Here is a 19864-nt window from a genome sequence, read left to right on the forward strand (position 1 = left end):
AAGTGCTTCGTTTGTTGTGATCAATGTTAAGCGAATTGCATCCTTTTTTAATATTCGATATTTTCTCAGTGGGAAAGAGACAATGTTACATAATAAATAAATGTAATGACCGACTTAATAGCTCATAAGTACCTTATGATGCACAATAATAATGGATCATACGGCAGCGGTAAGTTACAATTACCTTCTTTTAATTAAATAATGAAGTTTGTTTGTCGCCGCAATGAGTGACTACCCTGTTATTATAATGTTGTAAGTTATCTTTTCGCATAATATGCACAATGTCAATTAAAGTGTAGATATGGGCAATAAACTGAATAATGTGAAGTTTTCAAACGATTACGTAGCGAGTGATCTATTGGACAGCCATGTGCTGGGGCGCGACAAGCTGGTGGAGCCCGCCATGGAGAGGTCCACGAGGTCCAGTCTGGACGCCAACAGTGTTGACGTGAGTACTACGTACTATGTGTAAATATCTATCTACCATACTTAATTACGATGTTTAACGACACTTTTTCTTTGCACTTAACGTTTTATCAAGTTTTAATGTCTTCCTGGTTCAAGTTTATTTTAATTTTACTTCAGTTTTTTTTTTGTCGAGCTTGAGTGCGTAGCTCTAATGAAAATGCAAGATGTAAGCAGCTATTCTTGAGAGCGTTTTAACTAATTTATTGAATATAGTACTAGCTTTAGGGGCGTTTCCATTAATTAGTACCTGTTGTATGTTTGATATTATTTACACGGTATAATATATTTCAGATCGGTGAAATAACTGAATCTCCAGATACGGAGTATATGAGTACGTCTGCTATTCTACACTATTGTAAATCTAAGGTACGTGGTCATTACTATTCCTAATTTCTTACCTGTAGACTTGATGCTTAATTCATTGTTGTTATTTATAGTATAGCCACTTGATAATAACGTAAGTCACACACCGTTTTGACATATTTCATGGGGTGAGACTTGATTTGTACAGAAACTAGCAAAGTATTACCAATGTACCTAAGTAAAGTATTCGTAGAATCCTTATTTAACTTAATTTTAATGCGGGTTTGTATAAACTGTATTTGTAGGATTTTTTTTGTAGAGATGTGTTCAACAGCATTTAATCATCAAAAATATAAAAAAAAAAACAGAATAAGCAACAACAAAAACATGGCGCTAGTACAGAGTGGAGGTAGACGGGTTAGGTAGGGCTGCACCTGCACCGTCATTGAGACCGGAGAAATGTTGGATGGGTTTGAATTTGTGCCGTGTCCCACGGATACACATACTGGTGGCTCGTATTATCGAAATTATAATTTTGGATCTTAGCCAGCCCATTACTACACTAAGGGATCTGTCCCAACGGTCAGCGATGGCTTCACAGAGATGTTTGATGAAGGTGGACATTTGCGGAGCGAAGACTCCATCTACGGATGTGACTGAAAGTTACGTGACGCTTTCACAGGCGTTCGAATATTATCTTTTTTTCCTATATTTAACTTAATATTGTTTTGATTTCAGATATTGCTTCCTTATCTTAAACTTTTAACAATAATGGGATTGCGTCCAGTCGTCGATTCTTCAAATTCCTCAAGATTCTCTATATGTTTGTCACACTTACATTCTGCGCAAGTTGCAGTATTTATGTGTTTAGGATACATACTTCAGTACATGGCATGTTTCAGGTAAGGTTTACAAAATTATACTTGTCTATAAACTTTTCTAAACCACTTATGTAATTCAAATGACGCACAAATAACTGCCCTTACCATAATTCTAACCCGGGACCTCCTGCTTCGTACCGTAAGGGTGACTACCGATTAGGCTAGGAGGCCGTCAAAGTCTACGAATATTCAGTTTACAATGTGATATCGTCGTGTTTAAAAATTATATATAATATTGTTGTATACCTAATTCCAGACGAGACCGAGGTTTCTGCTACAAGCTGGTGCCGCTGGCGCTGGAGTCGTCCCTCGAGTACGAGACGTACAAGCAAGTGTGCTACGGGAACGTGACGCTGACGTACATCGGCCCCAGCATACTGCACTTCCTGGGCTTCCTCTACGCTCTCTATTTGTTTAGAATATCCGATAATGAGCAGCTCCAGAATCTTATGGAAAGGGTAAGATGCATTAAGGTGGTTCGCTTTTCATACAAAATTCAATCAAAGCTCATTAAGTAACTACACACTATTAGTACACAAATATTTCCGCATTTATCTTCTTTCGAATATTCGTTTGCGCGAAATTAACAGTAAAACAATGTTTCATACAGAAATCATGCAAAAATTATAGTTAACTTTTCATCAGTTTTACGTATGTGTGTGTCACAAATGTCGTGTACAGATACATTTGCGACGTTGCCATACCATTTCCGACGTTGCCGGGCTGACTACGGCTCGAATTTGGAGTGCCGTCATGTTTAGTGCAATTTTGTTGACACTGATATTTGACAGGTAGTTAATTGACCTAAGCGAGAAGTTCGTCAGCTTAGCTAAGAACTATCATGGCGTGTTATGCAAACAGTCGCTTTTTTGCTTGCAAACGGAAGATTCCCGGTTCGATCCCCAGTCATTGTATGCTGGAACATAACTTTTTGTATTTTTGTTACACCTAAATTTCGTATTGTGTTTTTATTTTTATTTAATTTTTCTTATTATCATAAATCGATTATTAAGTATGGGATACACGTATTCTTTTATTTTTACAAAGATAATTAGAAATTATACTCTTCCTAATCTCTCTGATTTTTACAATCAGGACATCCTCACTGCAATAAAAACCGGGCAAGTGCGAGTCGGACTCGCGCACGAAGGGTTCCGTGCCATAATGCAAAAAAAAAACAAAAAAAAAGCAAAAAAACGGTCACCCATCCAAGTACTGACCACTCCCGACGTTGCTTAACTTTGGTCAAAAAACACGTTTGTTGTATGGGAGCCCCATTCAAATCTTTATTTTATTCTGTTTTTAGTATTTGTTGTTATAGCGGCAACAGAAATACATCATCTGTGAAAATTTCAACTGTCTAGCTATTACGGTTCGTGAGATACAGCCTGGTGACAGACGGACGGACGGACGGACGGACGGACGGACAGCGAAGTCTTAGTAATAGGGTCCCGTTTTACCCTTTGGGTACGGACTACGGAACCCTAAAAAGAAGTGTATAAAATTTCCTGTGGTTAAAAATAATGGATTTTGTCTATGAATGAAAAACACAATTATTACTATAGTTTGTTTTTTTTAGCATTAGAAATAAGGTAAACAATCTTGACGTGTCTTTTAATTGAAAAACACATTTTAAAAATAAGTTACGGCAAATAAGTAACAATTATAAATCTAATACGATCATTTATATTCTTCTACTTTCATAAGTAATCGTTTTTGATTTTTAAAAAACCTGATAACACTGAGTATGTGGGCGAAGCGCTGCTGGCCTAGCGGAAAGCAATTCGGAGGTCGCGGGTTCTAACCCCGGCTCGTACCAATGATTTTTCGAACTTTTGTACGAAATAGCATTTGATACCTACCTATTTATACACCGATACCTATTTTTCGGTGAAAGAAAGCAATGTGAGGAAACCGGACTAATCCAAATAAGTTTACTCTCTGGGTTGGAAGGTCAGGGCAGTCGCTTTCGTAAAAACTAGTGCGCATGCCAATTCTGGGATTAGTTGCCAAGCGGAGATTGAATATCTGGGAGACCGACCAAAGCTTACAAAACATAAAAACTCAAAAATGCGCGTTTTCTCATAGACCCAGCTAAGAGATCAAACCCCTTATAGCAAATTTCATCGAAATCGTTAGAGCCGTTTCTGATACCATCCAAATATATAAATAAATAATTATATATCTAATAATTGCTCGTTTAAAGGTAAGATAACACAAAGGAGAAACAAAAAGAAATTACCTACTCGCACCAGTCTTGAACCCCAATCCTCTTGCACGTATTTCCACGAACATACCGTTACGCTATTGCAACATACTTACGTTGTGTGAAATTGTCTACTACAAGGATCACGGAAACACTGTTTGCATGTGTGAGTAATAGTAGGAAAAAGCGTGACAGCAACACTCCGTCGAATTAAAAACGTGGTTTTTGCACAATGAAGTATTCAATGTTTATTTTAATAGTTCAATATTTACTTAAAGACTGCGCGAAACATACTTTTAAGTATACAAATATCAAGACCATTTCACAAAAAAATAAAATCTGAAATTTTGAAAAAGTGGTGCCATCTAGCGAGAGTTAAGTTTTGAGTAACCTAGGCGAACCACCTTAACATTTACAAATAGGTACAGTCGCCATCAGATATATCTGAGCGGCCAAGGTGTTCACAATATCTGAACGCGCACTCTAACGCCTTGACAATAGAGGCGTGTTCAGATATTTGTGAGCGCCTTGGCTGCTGCGATATATCTGATGGCGACTGTACTCGAGTAAAAATGACGGAGAAATGCACAACGACATATAAAAGTTGCATTTGCTTGCCTCGTGCTGTTTGATTATTGATTTATCCAGTGTTTTAACTCGGAAAGGCTCTTATTCTTTGAAAGCCATTTCCTTTGAAATTATGAGTTACTTTTTCACGTAGCTTGCTTGTAGAATGGGCTATACCTACTATAATGTTTGTCACTCGACACTCTGGACATTATGGCTCCTCTACACGATAGGCCAACGCCGGCCACTCCAAGGGACGCATTTATGCGTTAGAGGGAGCAAGTGATATTGCTATTTTATTCTACCGCATGGCGTCCCTTGGAGTGGCCGGCGCTGGCCCATCGTGTAGAGGAGCCATTAAATTGTGTTCACCGCTCGTACCATAGCCCACACTGTTAACTGTACAGTCGAGTGTATAAATATGTATACATAAGGTCCACCGAAGTACAGTTAGCAGTGTTGCTGTTTGTACCTTGGAAATCTCGCAACTCAAATTACTCTTTTTATACTTACCTCAGTTTTGAAGCACTCCGTCGTACATCCAAATATGGTGCGTTTTTTTTTAGCATTAGAAAGAACTTCGCAGAAGTAAGCTTGTGGTTCCAAATCCGGCACTTTTAGCGGTAATATTTTGAAGTAATTAAATTATATGTATTGACCATGCTACATTAGATAATTCAATAATTATTAACAATTAAAGAGCCTGATAAAAACTGCAAGTTTGCTTCTGTGGAGTTCTTTCTAATGCTAAAAAAAAACGAACTATAGAGTAGTGCTACATCAGTATTTTCCTAAGAATGAATATGTTTTGCAGGTATTTTTACTATCGTCGTACACCCAGCAGGGCATGGCCTCGGCCAACCCGAAGCGGCTCTTGCGCCTGCTGTGGACGTTCATCATTCTGAGCGTGTTGTGGATGTGCCTGTCGCTCTGCTCGGTCAACCTCATGATGGCCGAGGGCACCATCATGTTCCGGTGGATGGAACAAAGGTAATTTTTACATTGAGCTACATTTTTTGGTGTCAACTGGAAAAATATGGGTGTAGCCAACTTATTCAAAAATATATCCCATAGTTCTTAATTCGCTGACATATGGGACATATTTTTAGATGATATGTGCACCCATATTTTTATAGTTGACTGTATCTAATAAAAATATAAGTTATATCATGATGAGTCACGTAATAATATCATAGACCTGTCCAACCTGCGTTAATCAGGTTAATCACAACGCACGGTTCTCACGATCCTGCCCGATGGTTGTATGGCAGGTTTTGGACTCTATTGCTAAGTCAATAAGGGTCTTATTAGAAGCTTTTATTTTATGCACTAGATGACTAGAGTATAAAGAAATAGTTTATGCAACCTACACACGACATAAAGACGAACTTTGCGAGCATGAAAGTAAAAACAGTTTCTGTTTCCTGCTCCATCATCGCCATAGCTTTGGAACCGGAGCTATTGTCCATTGCATCGGTTGGTATGTCTACGTCTACAAGTCGAATAACGGAAAATAATTATTATTCATAATATTTATCCATTTTAAATCTACCTATTTATGATACATCTCGAGACGTAGTGAATATACGTGGCTAACGTGGCTTTGCCTTTTCACATGAAGTAAGTTCTCAATGAGTTTTCGTGTTTACAGTTCAAAACAAACCCTGTTAATCCTGAAGATCCTGCTGGTCGCCTGCACGCTGGTGCACGACATGGTGCAGGCGACCATCATCACGAGCTACTGCCTGCAGGCGCAGCTGCTGCAGGCGCACCTCATGTACCTCAAGGAGCGCCTGCTCAACAGATCCACCACGCCACTCAATTGGATGCGAGTGAGTACTTACTCAACATTATTAGATATTTAAAAAAAAGTATCAGTGTCTCCTGGGTCACGGGGTTTTTTCACAACAACGGCGCCACTTAACTGTATGTGCGTGAGTGGAAATAGGTACTCAATAGAGCAATAACACATTTTTTTAATTGTATCAATATTATCTCCTGGGTTACGGTAGTTTGCCCCTGTTTCTATGAGATTTGGCATAAAGGGCTGGCATCCAGGGTATAGTCGCGGACGGTCTAGAACGCAAAATGACTAGTGTAATATTTTGCCTATACCGCGAATAACCCGAATCCAGGCCATAAAATTCCATTAAAAAAACAAAAATTTGACTCAATTCTAGAGATTGACAGGGCAAGCTATGCTGGTGCCATTCTGCTAAATACTTTGACCGGCCAACCCCATTGGTCGAAGACGCCTTCTGTCATCGTTCATATAGTGCGGTAAAGAGATACATTATGTTCTTATTCAATTTGGGTCATAGGTTAGGGTTTTTACAACGTGAGTATAAAAGTACAATAAACACAAAACATTACAAAAAAATATATAAGCACGTTATAAAAAACCTAACCTAGGGTGCCGCCGGCAGCGGGGCAGGGCTCAAGCTGCCGGTGGTTAGGGCCGCAGAGTGAGGAATCGACGTATTATTATTATTTTCTCCAATATGCTCGGAAATGTTCACCTTACTGTAGCAAAAATACTACGGGAAGTTCTTCGTTAATGTCAAACTCTAATTAAAAAACATCAAACTATCGCTGTCCTGTTTTAGCGGACGGGAAGTAAAAAAACACTACAGTAATATACTGCGTCAAGCAGATCTTGTCAGTAGAAAAAGGCGGCAAATTTGAAAAATGTAGGCGCGAAAGGATATCGTCCCATAGAAAATTTGAATTTCGCGCCTTTTTCTACTGACAAGATTTGCTTGACCATCTATAACTTATTACTGTAGTGTTTTTTACTTTTTAATAATAAAAAACGCAAACGGCCAATTATTATTGCCGCGAGCCGCTTCTACACGACCCGATCAGCTATCATTTCACGTGTATGATCGTGCAAATACTGCTTAATAAAATCAAAGATTATTTTTATATTTTTTTTAAATCTCATCCGTGTTCATAAAGCTTATAATAATACAATACAATACAATACAAATACTCTTTATTGCACACCTCAATAAAATAAGACAATACAAAAGAAAACAGAAATACAGGCAGAGGTAAACAACAGGCGGTCTTATCGCTAAAAAGCGATCTCTTCCAGACAACCTTTGGGTAGCGGAAATTAATAAATTTACATATGTCAGTAGGTGTTGCAAGTGCAATGAAAGAAACTTATCACTAAATACATCGAAAACAGACAAATTACCATGCAAAAAATAAAAATAAACAGAATAAAAATACATATACAATACATAAACATACTTACATAGACATACATAAATAAATACACATATTATATATAATATAATATAATATAATATAATATAGCAGTGTCAGCCATAGAGAAAGAGTAACCAGATAAAAGCATTAAGGAAGAGATAAGAAATGGAGTTTAAGTAGTCTCTTAAAAGAATTAGGAGACTGAGCGCACCTTAGGTCAAGAGGCAGAGAATTCCAAAGTCGAACAGCTTGAAAAGTATAGGAATTATTATAGTATTTTGAAGCGGAAGAGGGTACAGAAAGAATTAACTTCTGGGCGGACCTAGCGGAACAGAGATAACTGAAGCGATTTTTGAGATAGCGTGGAGTTGCAGGGTTGAAAAGAATAGAATATAGAAGGGACAAAACGTGAAAGTTACGACGGAAGCGGATAGGGAGCCACTTGAGCTGTGAACGGAAGTGAGAAACATGGTCATATTTGCGTAACCCAAATATAAACCGAATGCAGACATTTTGGATACGCTCAAGCTTATTAAGTTGCTCCTCAGTGAGATCGAGATAAGCCACGTCAGCATAATCCAGAATGGGGAGGAGAAGAGTTTGTGCGAGTGCAATTTTGGTGGGAATGGGAAGGAAGTTCCGTAATCTTCTAAGTGAGCCTACTGCCGCGAACATCTTCCTGCTGACTTCGCCCACCTGAGGTCCCCATGATAGAGTACTGTCGATGATGATGCCAAGGTTCTTTACTTGTTGCGAGTACGGAATTAGAACGCCATTAAAATAAATAGAAGGAACGCCAGCAAAGTCAATTCGGGGAAGCAGTTTTGGGCTACCAATTATAATGGCCTGGGTCTTTGCTGGGTTAACTTTAAGGCCAAAACTACGACTCCAATTCGAGATGCTCTCTAAGTCGCCATTCACCTTACCGATCAATCCGATCAATAATATAGTTTGTCAAAGGACTTTCTCATTTCAAACATAGACAAAGAGAATCATACTATCTTTGTCTTACACTAGTACTAGCACCCAAAAGAAAAGGATGGGTATAGTTTTCCTGGTTCTTACTGATTGAAAAGTTGGTTTGACCAACTATATTGCACAATTATATTGAATGAACGAATACTGAATGGCAGAATAAGTTTGTAACTTTAACTTTTAAAAATTAATTAAAGAGGGAAATTGTTTTTGACATTTTGGATGTGAAGGTTTGATTTGAGTGATGCTTGATGGTAAAATAATAATTATTTTAGCTTATTTCCTCGCATATTAAATATATTAAGAACGGGTCACTCACGTATTTTAAGTCGAAAAACGCTCGACATGTTTCACTCCGTACCGAGGAGTGTCATCAGGAGCTTGCGTTTACGGTGACGGACCGGCGCAGACTGCGGGCCGCAGCTCTCCGCGCCCGATGACTCGGCGCAGGCGCCGGTGGCGGCAGGGGGAGCGAGAAACTACCCTCGTTTATGGCATTATTGTCAAATGATGGGTTGCACACAACACTCACTACGTCATTCGCTAATGGTGGTTTGGAACCATTCTGCGCCGGTCCGTCACCGTAAACGCAAGCTCCTGATGACACTCCTCGGTACGGAGTGAAACATGTCGAGCGTTTTTCGACTTAAAATACGTGAGTGACCCGTTCTTAATATATTTAATATGTCTGTGTCTCACGGAAGTTTTGTTATTAAAATATTTCCTCGCATGTTTGGAGAAAAGCACTATATATGCCTCGGCAGGAATAGCAATTCGTGGATTCGTCTTCTTTGTCGGACTCCGCTTCGCGTCGTCCGACAAAATCGAAACTCATCCACGAATTGCCCTTTCCCGGCCTCTGCAATAATGTACTATTATTCCAGGAGATCGCCGAGTTCCAGAAGCTCCTCAAGTATTTGAACGACGACCTGGCGCCGGCGGTGTGCCTGTTCACGATCGTGAACATCTCGTGGGTGGCGTCCGGCGCCATGTGGATGTATAGCCTGGACAAGGTCGACACGCAGACGGAGCCCATCGTCGGGATCAGTTTGCTGAACTTGCTGCTGTGGATCTCGGCGGCTATCGTGCCATTTATACAGGTGCTTAATTGGTCAAATTCGACTAACTTATTACTTAAGCCACAACACGTACAGCGCCGTAAAGCGCAAACTGCTTCAGCTGTCCAGTCTGCTACGATGCTTTCTATTGATTTAAGTTTTTTTGACCGAACGTAGCTCAGGTCTGCGTTTCAGCTTGAGCAAAAATGCTTTCATAGCGTTAGAAGCAAATACAAAACTGTGTTCAAATTGAAAACGTTTTAAAATTTGTCAGGTAGTACAAGTAGGACAGTGGGCCTAAAAACTATTTGAATTGTAATGATATACTTCATAACTAAAGCTATTATTTCACTTTCAGGCAGCGCGCCTCTCAAAAGAGTGCCGGCGTACAGAGAGCGTGGGCCACGAGCTCTGCGTCCGCCCGTTCCTGCACCAAGACACGCCGCACGAGGACGTGGCCGCCGTGCTCATGTACTCCACGACGCTGAGACTACGCGCCAAGCTGTTCCACCATCCAGTCGCCGGCCGGTATCTCTGGCTAGTGCTTACTGTAACACTCGTTGGGCTGTTCTCGCTGGGCATGTGCCATTATATATAACGACTTAACGACACGGCCATCCTGATATAGGTCACGTCCCACTGGTATCCAGAATTAAAGACTTTATCCTGCACCCAGACACGCCGCACGAGGACGTCGCCGCCGTGCTCATGTACTCCACGACGCTGAGACTGCGCGCCAAGCTGTTCCACCATCCAGTCGCCGGCCGGTATCTCTGGCTAGTGCTTACTATAACACTCGTTGGGCTGTTCTCGCTGGGCATGTGCCATTATATATAACGACTTAACGACACGGCCATCCTGATATAGGTCAGGTCCCACTAGTATCCAGAATAACCCCCTTATTCATAAACGTTTACTAAAGTTAACAAGCCGATAATAATCGTTTGTCCCTTTCCACCATACCAATACGTCGGAAAGGGACAAACGATTATTATCGGCTTGTCAACTTTAGTAAACGTTTATGAATAAGGGGGTTAGACTTTGTGCAAGCGCGTAACAAGATTATAGCGTACCGCGTTGCGGTAGCTCCTAATGCTCATAAAGACAGATGGAATACCAGTTTACCGAAATACTTTTCGTTACTTATTTCACCTGTTAAAAATCTTTCTATAAACAAAATGGCAATACTCTACACTGGCTTGAGTTCGGACTTTTTTTATAAAGTTAGAAATGTAGTAAAATTTTCTATTATTAATAATTTAAAATAATGAATGTTTTTTTTAATTACCATAATGTTTTGGTTTACATTTAATGTAACTAATGTTTTGTTACATGTCAATGAAATAATAAAATGCAGTTGATTAATTACACATACCTATATTTATTTAAAACAACATTGTTTACATTTGGCACTACCTATTAAACTAAGTAAACTTAACGATACGGAAATGTTATTTAGGCTATGCGCATGTAAAATTACACATAAATTATCTAACCACAAAATAACACTGATTTTAAAAATCTATTATATAATATAAACTACAATGTTTATATGTTCATGCTATTTACTGCACACTGGCACATAATATTTTACGCAATAACGAGACTAAAATGACTAGAAAGATGCGTATCCGTACTATTTTTTAGATCAAACAAAGAAGAACTTTACATAATACTGCGTCCGCGACATTGTTATGATATTCAATGTAATTAATAAATAATAAAAAAATCTTACTTTTTTTTTAAATCTTGTAACCTGCCCTTCTCAAAATAATAATATATCATAAGTTACGGGGCGTATTTGCTGAGCCATATTTTACTAGGCAGTTATATAGGCTACAGTTTTACAAAATTCCAAAAATAATTGTTGTGAATTGTTGTATATGCTTTGCTTTACTTGCTCATTAGTTTTGCTCAAAAAAGTAAATAGTAGGTAGTAGTTGACAGTTAATTACCCGCATGATTTTTCTCAAAGAACTATTGAAATTAAATAATCCAAATCTGGCCAGGCCGCGTAGCCAACATGTCAATCGCGTACGCTCCGGAACGATTGAAATACAACTGTCACTATCGCACTAAAATGGAAGCGTGATAGAGAGACACAAATCGTTTCGTTGTCGTAGCGATAGCGATTGTCACCTTGGCTAGGCCGGCAGCGGTGACACAATCGGCCTTAGTACTATCAATACCAATCATTGACTCTATTAAATAACCCTAACCATACATGAACCTTACTGCAACGAGATAAGGCCTACCGATGTGTACATGACTAGTCGACAATGTGAATAACTAGTCTAGGTCGAGCAGCGCGTGCCTCGCGAGCTGCGCGCCCCACCAGGAGTGCACGTCGCTGAGCGCCGGCTGCTCGGCGCGCGCCGCCAGGGGGCTGTTGTGCGCCTGCGCCGGCCGGGTGTTGCTCTTCACCGCCGCTGAGGGGGAAACAATATACTGGCACATTTGTTTTACTTAATAATAAATATCATATAGGAACCGTGTGCGTTGGAAGGCCTGCCATCTTGTGGCCTGAATGGGAAACATGTGCACATGTACATTGCCGATGCAAGTGCTACCGTCTAACGTTCTGGTAGGTACGTTTCCTTGTGCATGGTAGGTTCTGCCATCTTGTGAGCTACATCGAAAGCATAAACGTCACATTTACGCCTCCTCATGTTTATTGGAATCAGTATTTAAAGCCTAATGTAATAAAGTTGCCTGGACTTACGTGGAGATTTTTTATTGAGAGCCGGATGTGGATCACTCAAAGTGGGTTGCAAATATCTCTTTTTACTTTCCGGACTTTCAGGCCTGCGAAACACAGATAATGATATGAGAAAACTTAATATGACATTCACAGATAAAATATTAATAGTATTGTTTAAAAAACATCATGAAGTTATAAGTATTAATAAGTACTTTAAATATGGTAATATTTTTGTACCTCGGTAAAATCGCGATGGATGGTAAGCCAGGTCTTTTGAATGGTTGCTTCGTGGAGGATCTCTTAGGTTGCGAATCAAAGGACGATGTTATGTCTGAAATATAAACTTTATTGAAATATTTTGATGCAGTAACTAAATAAATTGCATAAGTATAATTACTTACTCGATATAGCTGGTTGCGATGTGGACTCTGTGATTTCCGTACGACCGGCGTTGGCGCTGGCCTGCTGCAAATATAGACAATATTAGGTAAAAACTAGAGATGAGAATAGTGAATTTGGCCGAATACCGAATATTCGGCCCCACCTCTCGGCCGAATACCGAATATTCGGCATGAAATGCGAACATTTTGAGTCACAATTATTATGAAAACTGTTCGCCAACAAATCACAACGTTTGCTAACATATATTTTTATGTTGAATAGAATCAATTAATGTAGTTAGAGTCAATCAAAAATCAGACCCATGATAAAAATAAAATATTCTGTAATCAACAAATGCTCAAAAACGTACCATGGTATTTAACCTTTTGGCCGCCGGACCTAGTCCGCAAAGACGCTCACTCACACGCCAGAGCAAATTTTAAGTAAACAACTAATAAAAAGTTTAGGGATTGCAAATAGTGATATCGATATTTACAATATTATGGTAAAAATCTTTTTAATTTAGCTTTGTTCTTATCCTGTTTTAATTTCATTCCAAATTGCCAAAATTAAACATATGTTTTACACCCGAAAATGTTTAAAATATAGGGATTTAACATAAAAAACAACCACTAAACAATGTCGATTCAAGACGTGATATCGCCGCACTAGGCTGTACGAGAAGTCTTTTATACAAGACAACGGCGCCCATGGACTGCCCGCAATGCAGACCGACAAGGACTGTTTCCGCGCGGATCAAGTAATAATAGTCTCTAGGTCAACGGCGTAAGCGCTTGTCGGTACGTAAACTTTATTGGCGTAACGTTAAAGCTGCGCATCATGTGTCGATAAAGTCAATATACCGGAACTGTTTTAGTGAAAATTACACGTGGGTTGAATTTTTAATGAGTGAAGATATTATTCCGGAATTAGAATCTATCATTATAATTTCAGTTTGGTTTACATTAATCTATAGGTAAACTCTTATCAAAAAAACGTTCAACGACTTGTTACAAAAAAATTACACATTAACTTCAATGTTATAACAATAAAAGTAAAGTCTGATAAACAGGTATGTCCCTGTACCACACTTGTGCGAAGCGGTCGCTGCGGTCTATCCCTTCCCACTAAGCTATAACATCAATTATTTTTTTTATTTATCTCTTCTGCAATTAAATAGTCCACAATCTACAATGGCAAATTTACTTGTCTGACTCTACTTTATAGAGCTAAAGAAGCTACCTGAACTTTAAATATAGTTATGCCTATCTGACTCTCGTTCTACGTATTCTAGTAAGTAGTTACCTACTATTCGTTGAAAAAAATTGGCGATTAACAAGTGTTCAAATACTTAGATAAAAACATATTTCTGACTTTATATTTACTTTAAAAATTCCCATATCGAGTTAACATTCCCATCCCTAGCTGTCTTTTATACAAGACAACGGCGACGAGGAACATGAAAAATGTTGAAAATTGGAGCAATTTTTTTAAATGCCTTATTATAAAAGAAGGGATTTATATAGCGGCTTAAAAAGCAAATAAATGAAAAAACAAAGACCTTAAATATGAACACGAGTGTAAATGAAATTGTAATTGTTATTATTTTCACATTAACTCAGTGGTTGAATTTGTGTCTTGTATACAAGACGACGGCGCCAGCGTATCGTTCTATCGTTGTCTTCTATACCGGACAACGGCGGTCAAAGGGTTAAATAACTTTCCAAGAATACATTATATACCTAGTTTTTGGCTGTGTTTTTGTGTAATTTTTCTTTTTAGGTAGGTGCAACAGGTATTCGGTATTCGGCCGAATAGTAGGCAACATTCGGCCGAATACCGAATATTCGGCAAAGTGGCCGAATAAGCCGAATACCGAATAGTTGCCGAATATTCGTGGCATCCCTAGTAAAAACAACTACACAACTACATACAAAAGTGTTTCCTGGTTTAAAAAATCTGTAAGAGGGAAAACCAGACACTGCTGATTTTACATTTTACGATTATTTAACCTATTGGACGCCAATGACCGGTCTATCCGCACCGCAGATCCAACGCCAAAGACCGATTAATCGGTCACAGATCACCGACCAACATAGACCTACGTGCATATGCATAAAGTTCAATTTCAGTTTTGACACTTCGGTAGCTTGGCGTCCGAGTGACAGCTTTTGTGTTTGACACTGCGTCGAAATACCTAGTTAAGGACGAGTGATTTAAAGATAAAGCACGGATCTGCTGCTGGAATAAATTGATGATTAGCTCGTTACATTTGATGCATAAAAACATATAGCTATGTATAGGTATTGCAGAGATATGAAATATTGGGCTGGATAGTACTGTTGAGATTTTGGTTACTGTGTATATTGTGTATGACAGTAAAATATGAGATTAGAAAATACAAATTTGTATTGTTTCCTGCATTAAGGTGTGAAATAAGGGGTGTTTGTATTGTATTTACCTGGGCTTCTGCTTCCTGTTTCTCTTTCTCCAGTTTTTCGGCCATATCGACCACTTGCTCATTAGTCTTTCTTAAACCGGCTATTAAACTTGTCTGCTGTTTCTGTAACCAAAGAAAAGAGTTATTAATAAAATTGTTGACGAAATCCTTACATCCGTAAGAAAATAATAAATGAAGCGCTAGCATTTTTATATGATATTCCTTACCACAGGTTGTCAACTTATTTATGACATGTCTCCTGGGTTACTTTTGAAAAGTATGCTTTAAAGGCTACCCAAACATAATTAATTTGACAACATCGTCATTGTAAGCTTTTTTTTTAATATGAAGCCAATTTTTGTGTTTTGTTTAAATAACACCGTTGTCTCTTGGGTCACGAGCCACAAGAAAAACCACAATACAAATATTAAGTAAATGAATACTAACGCTGCTGTTAGCGCGTATCTTCTTCAAGCAGCCCTCGAGCCAGGTGCGGATGGTCTGCTTCGCGACTTCCTCCTCTATCAGGAACTCGAACTCCTCTCTCGCGAGTAACTCTTCCATTTGCAACGATTTGCGAATGTCCACCGTGCGGTATGACAGCATACTGTAAGGATTTATATAATTATTTATAGATGTATTGCGTAATTGTTTTCCTTCGTATTTTCTCGGAAACGTTCGTATTGGTCATGCTACTTCACATTTCAGTCAATCTCAGTACTTTTTGTACTTTGACTGAAATAGCAAGACACGTTCGTACGTTTCCGCGAAAATACGGAGGAGAACAATTATGTTACTACATAATATATGTAAAACAAGTTTGCATTGAAGAACATACGGTATTATAGGTAGTTCATTCGGTTGAGCTGTAATAATTTATGACATAATGACTTGGGAACCATTAACGATCGGTAACTAACATTTGTTTTAAACTGCTATGAGGAAGTTCCATAGCGACGGATATTTTAACTCTCATAGCGGGAACTATGCCATCGCTGGGGTCAAAAATATTTTTAACGTATTAAGTATCATAAAAGAGTTAAATCTCGCGACTTTTTGATGTGATTGGAGTGTCTGTAGTGAGGGAACTTTCTACCTAATAACACCACATAAGATTATTCTTACATTAACAACTTTTAGTCAACAAACCAACTTACTTTATAACATCATGGAAAGTGACATCTTCGCCATTATGAAGTCGTTCTAGTTCATAACACATGTACTTGAATAACAAACGTTCTTTGTGCGTGTCGCATTCCAATCGACCCTTCAATAGGCGCAGAATGAACTTGACCTGGAATAAAACAGGTTAAATATTAACTATAGCATACTTCTCATCATAGCAACCGAATGGGCACCACAGATCACACGAGGCAGAGGCAGACCAAAAATGAGATGGCGACTCATTTTGTGGCGACTGGCGGGAGCATGCACAAAGCCGTGACGAGTGACGAAAGACAGGGGGAAATATGTATAGGCTATACAAAAAAAAATACTTCTCATGGTGCAGTACCTATAGGTAAAGTCGCGAAAGAGCTATAGATAACATATGGCATTATTAACCTTTTAAACGCCATGTCTATCGCGTGCATCATAGTGAACCTTGTCAGAATGCACTAAGGTTGATATTCGGCTGTAGCCGAGCGCGTCAGTTCACGTCTTTGACGGTCAAAGGCTTAAGAACTTGGCTGCATAATTATGTAAACAAAGAGTAGATTATATTCTAGCAATGGGTAATACGTAAGCCTACCTTTCTAACAGGTATGACGCCCTTTTGATGCACGTCGACAATATTCCATGTGTTCTGGAAATTCCTGATGTCGGCGTATGACAACAGAGCATCCTCTTCGTTCGAATAAAATAATGAAAAGTTCTCCATGATAATAGCTGGAAGAATAAATTGTAATTGTACGGAAATTTAAAAAATGTAGGCGCGAAGGTTTATAGTCCCATAGAAAATGTGAATTTCGCGCCTTTTTTACTGACAGGATTTGCGTGACCAACTATATATACTATTTGAACATACAGCAGTAGGTAGTCCAAAAAGACAGACTTATTCAAATTTAAACTTTAATCCCTTGTGTTTGAGTTGATATATCGCGTCCGCAGTGACAATCAAAATTTAAATCCTAAAGGTCCGTTTTAGGCGGGCACAATTAAACCCCTGGGACCTAAAGAGTTAAATAAAAATGACATTGTAACTCCTAATTGTCCACAACTGCATTTTTAGTAATTACTCTAACTAGTCTAACTCAAACAGTCTTTCATGCTAAATATATAGAGGTGTGGTACCCAAGTGTAACATACCCACAAGTAGATTAAGCACGATATACGTGATGATGACGTAGAAGGTGCAGAAGTAAGCCAGCGACGCAGTGAAGTTTCCACAGTCGGTCTCCCAGTAGTTGTCGGCGGGCGTGCAGTACGGCGGCGCCACCATGCAGTCGTGCATTATCTTGTTCCAGTCCTCGCCCGTTACTATGCGGAACAACATTGCTACGCTGTGGATCGGCGAGTTGAAATTTGCACGTCTGTAAGAAACGAGCGAGTTAACAAACACATACAGCTTGGCAAAAAAGAGTAGAAATTAAAAAGTGGCAACACTGTCTGTGAAGTCAGTTTGTCAATCCAGTGACCAAAAAACAGTATTACGCCATCTATTTCAGTTGTCAATAATAATCATTTAAATGTGTACGAGCAGGCCATTAGCCACTATAATCGGGGTCAATCAACCTTATTTATTTTCGTCATCTATGGTTGTAAATAATATAATTAACGCATTTCAATGGAGGTATTATTGCCGCGCAAAATTATGAGCATACCAGATACTTTATTCATACATAGGTCACTAGATAAGTTTTGCAATAGACAATTTATGAAACGAACTCATATACATTTTAAAACTATATTTAAGAAAGTAAATGTTTCCGGCCAATCATTGTCTATGGAAATATAGTTTTAAAAAGCATACTTTATATAATAGGTCAAATCCTTGTTTCATATTTGTCTATTGCAAAGCCTAGATAGTGACCTATGTACTGACCTCCCAATCCCCTCGCCATATTTAACGTTCCCGAAGACGATGGTCCCGGCCAGCGCGTAGAAGAAAACCAGCAGGAACATGCCGAAGATGATGAAGAAGCTCTTGCAGACGCTCACGCCGACCGTCAGCATCAGCATCTTGAGCGTCGTGTGCTTGCCCGTGATCGTGAAGAAACGGAGGATCACCACCATGAACCCCACGAAGTACGATAGGTCATTCTGGAAAGTTGAGAAGTTTTAATTACACTTTTAATATCGTGTAAAATTATCAGACTCCTGTGATATTTTCTATTTTCGTGATTATTCGGGCGTTTTTATATTTGTACTTCATTATTTTATTTATTATTTTATTTAGCCCGTTACCCAGGATACAATTTTCTTCTACTTACTTACTATAACGTATTACCTTTTCTTAATATAGTGCGATATAAAATAGTAGAAATTAAATAAAATGGAACTAAAAAAATTCCATACTAAATTGTTGCCATGAAAACATTTTACTTACCTTAATAATTTTCTACAATTTCTTGTAGGACTATACCCAAATCGCATAATCTGACAGATGAATTTACCCGAATTTGAAATTCATCATCTCAGCCATAAGACGTCCACTGCTGAACATAGGCCTCCCCCTTTTTTGGGGGGTGAATGCCATAATCGCCACGCTTGGCAGGCGGGTTGGCCATCGCAGTCGAGTACACCGAATTTGAGGGACGCTGCTGCCATGTCCAAGACCACCGGTGGACGGGTGGTCTTGGACGTGGTTTAAGGACATACCCCGGTCCTGGACGCAGTTTAAGGACATACCCGGGTCCAAATTTGAAATTAAGCAACTCATATTATAAAAAAATGCAGAATTGCAGCTTTAATCTCTGGAATCCCAAGGGTGTAAAAATTAGATTACCAAAAAACGATCTTAAGGTTTAAAATTTAGATTGTCTTTTCGGACGTGTCAACGTGACTGTCTTCAGCACCACCTCCACTAATACTAGTGCAGCAGCGCCGATACTAACGACCTTACCCCGTACCGTGTTGTCGCCAATTGCTGACGCTCCGTAGCGAATGAAACGCAACTGTCACTGTCACACTAATACGGAAGAGTGATAGAGAGACACAAAGCGATTAGATGGCGGAGCGATAGCGATTGTCATCTTGGCTAGGCCACCTGCTCTACTGTAGAGTACCTTCAGTGTGAAATGCATGAACACCCAGATGCAGCCGGCCACGGTGACGAGCAAGTCGTAGCGGTTGCGGCGGCTCTGCCAGTAGCCGCGCGGCGTGAACGCCACTGTCTTCAGCAGCACCTCCACCACGAACACTAGCGTCAGCAGCGCCGATACTAACGCCAGCTGCTCTGTTAACGAAGAGTCGCGAGACCACTGAAAGTTGAACAGTGCAATTGCTTTTTAAATAACCCAAATTACAGATCAAGTGTGACCCTTTACATCTTAAATTAGCTCTCTATTCTTTCTTGACTTGACATAATACCATAACTACATTTTAATGAATGATAAACGCAACAAATTATGAAATGAAACAGGACAGGACTAAATTGTTTTGGTTCGTTACATCTGACAGTCATCTGAAGGGGAAATTATCCGTACTTATACGTTGGAATGCTAAATT

General features: G+C 39.1%; 2 protein-coding genes across 2 annotated transcripts in view; one reads left to right on the forward strand and one right to left on the reverse strand.

Moving 5' to 3' along the window:
* Positions 1–11044, forward strand: LOC134663707 (uncharacterized). The gene is made up of 9 exons (XM_063520161.1): positions 1–169; positions 348–448; positions 760–834; positions 1510–1673; positions 1909–2110; positions 5240–5415; positions 6077–6257; positions 9501–9716; positions 10033–11044. Exons 1-9 carry the CDS (start codon positions 106–108, stop codon positions 10270–10272), a joined length of 1419 nt encoding a protein of 472 aa, XP_063376231.1. The 5' UTR covers positions 1–105; the 3' UTR covers positions 10273–11044.
* Positions 11036–19864, reverse strand: part of LOC134663693 (sodium leak channel NALCN) — a 23019-nt gene continuing 14190 nt past the window's right edge. Inside the window, exons 25-35 of the mRNA XM_063520139.1 lie at positions 19423–19617; positions 18240–18457; positions 17504–17727; positions 16947–17083; positions 16354–16490; positions 15644–15803; positions 15218–15319; positions 12777–12840; positions 12613–12706; positions 12397–12479; positions 11036–12103 (exon numbers count right to left, since the gene is read on the reverse strand). Of these exons, the coding sequence (XP_063376209.1) occupies positions 11964–12103; positions 12397–12479; positions 12613–12706; positions 12777–12840; positions 15218–15319; positions 15644–15803; positions 16354–16490; positions 16947–17083; positions 17504–17727; positions 18240–18457; positions 19423–19617 (1554 nt within the window). The 3' untranslated portion in view covers positions 11036–11963. The remainder of the gene's footprint in view (positions 12104–12396; positions 12480–12612; positions 12707–12776; positions 12841–15217; positions 15320–15643; positions 15804–16353; positions 16491–16946; positions 17084–17503; positions 17728–18239; positions 18458–19422; positions 19618–19864) is intronic.

Source organism: Cydia fagiglandana, chromosome 4 (genome assembly GCF_963556715.1).
Source record: "Cydia fagiglandana chromosome 4, ilCydFagi1.1, whole genome shotgun sequence".
Lineage (NCBI taxonomy): Eukaryota > Metazoa > Arthropoda > Insecta > Lepidoptera > Tortricidae > Cydia > Cydia fagiglandana.

Bases quoted from the DNA above. Each gene is read 5' to 3' on its own strand.
- LOC134663707 (XM_063520161.1), top strand. From the start codon at position 106: ATGACCGACTTAATAGCTCATAAGTACCTTATGATGCACAATAATAAT. The intron at 170-347 runs GTAAGTTACAAT...ACGATTACGTAG, and splicing joins TAATGGATCATACGGCAGCG to CGAGTGATCTATTGGACAGC. The intron at 449-759 runs GTGAGTACTACG...AATATATTTCAG, and splicing joins TGGACGCCAACAGTGTTGAC to ATCGGTGAAATAACTGAATC.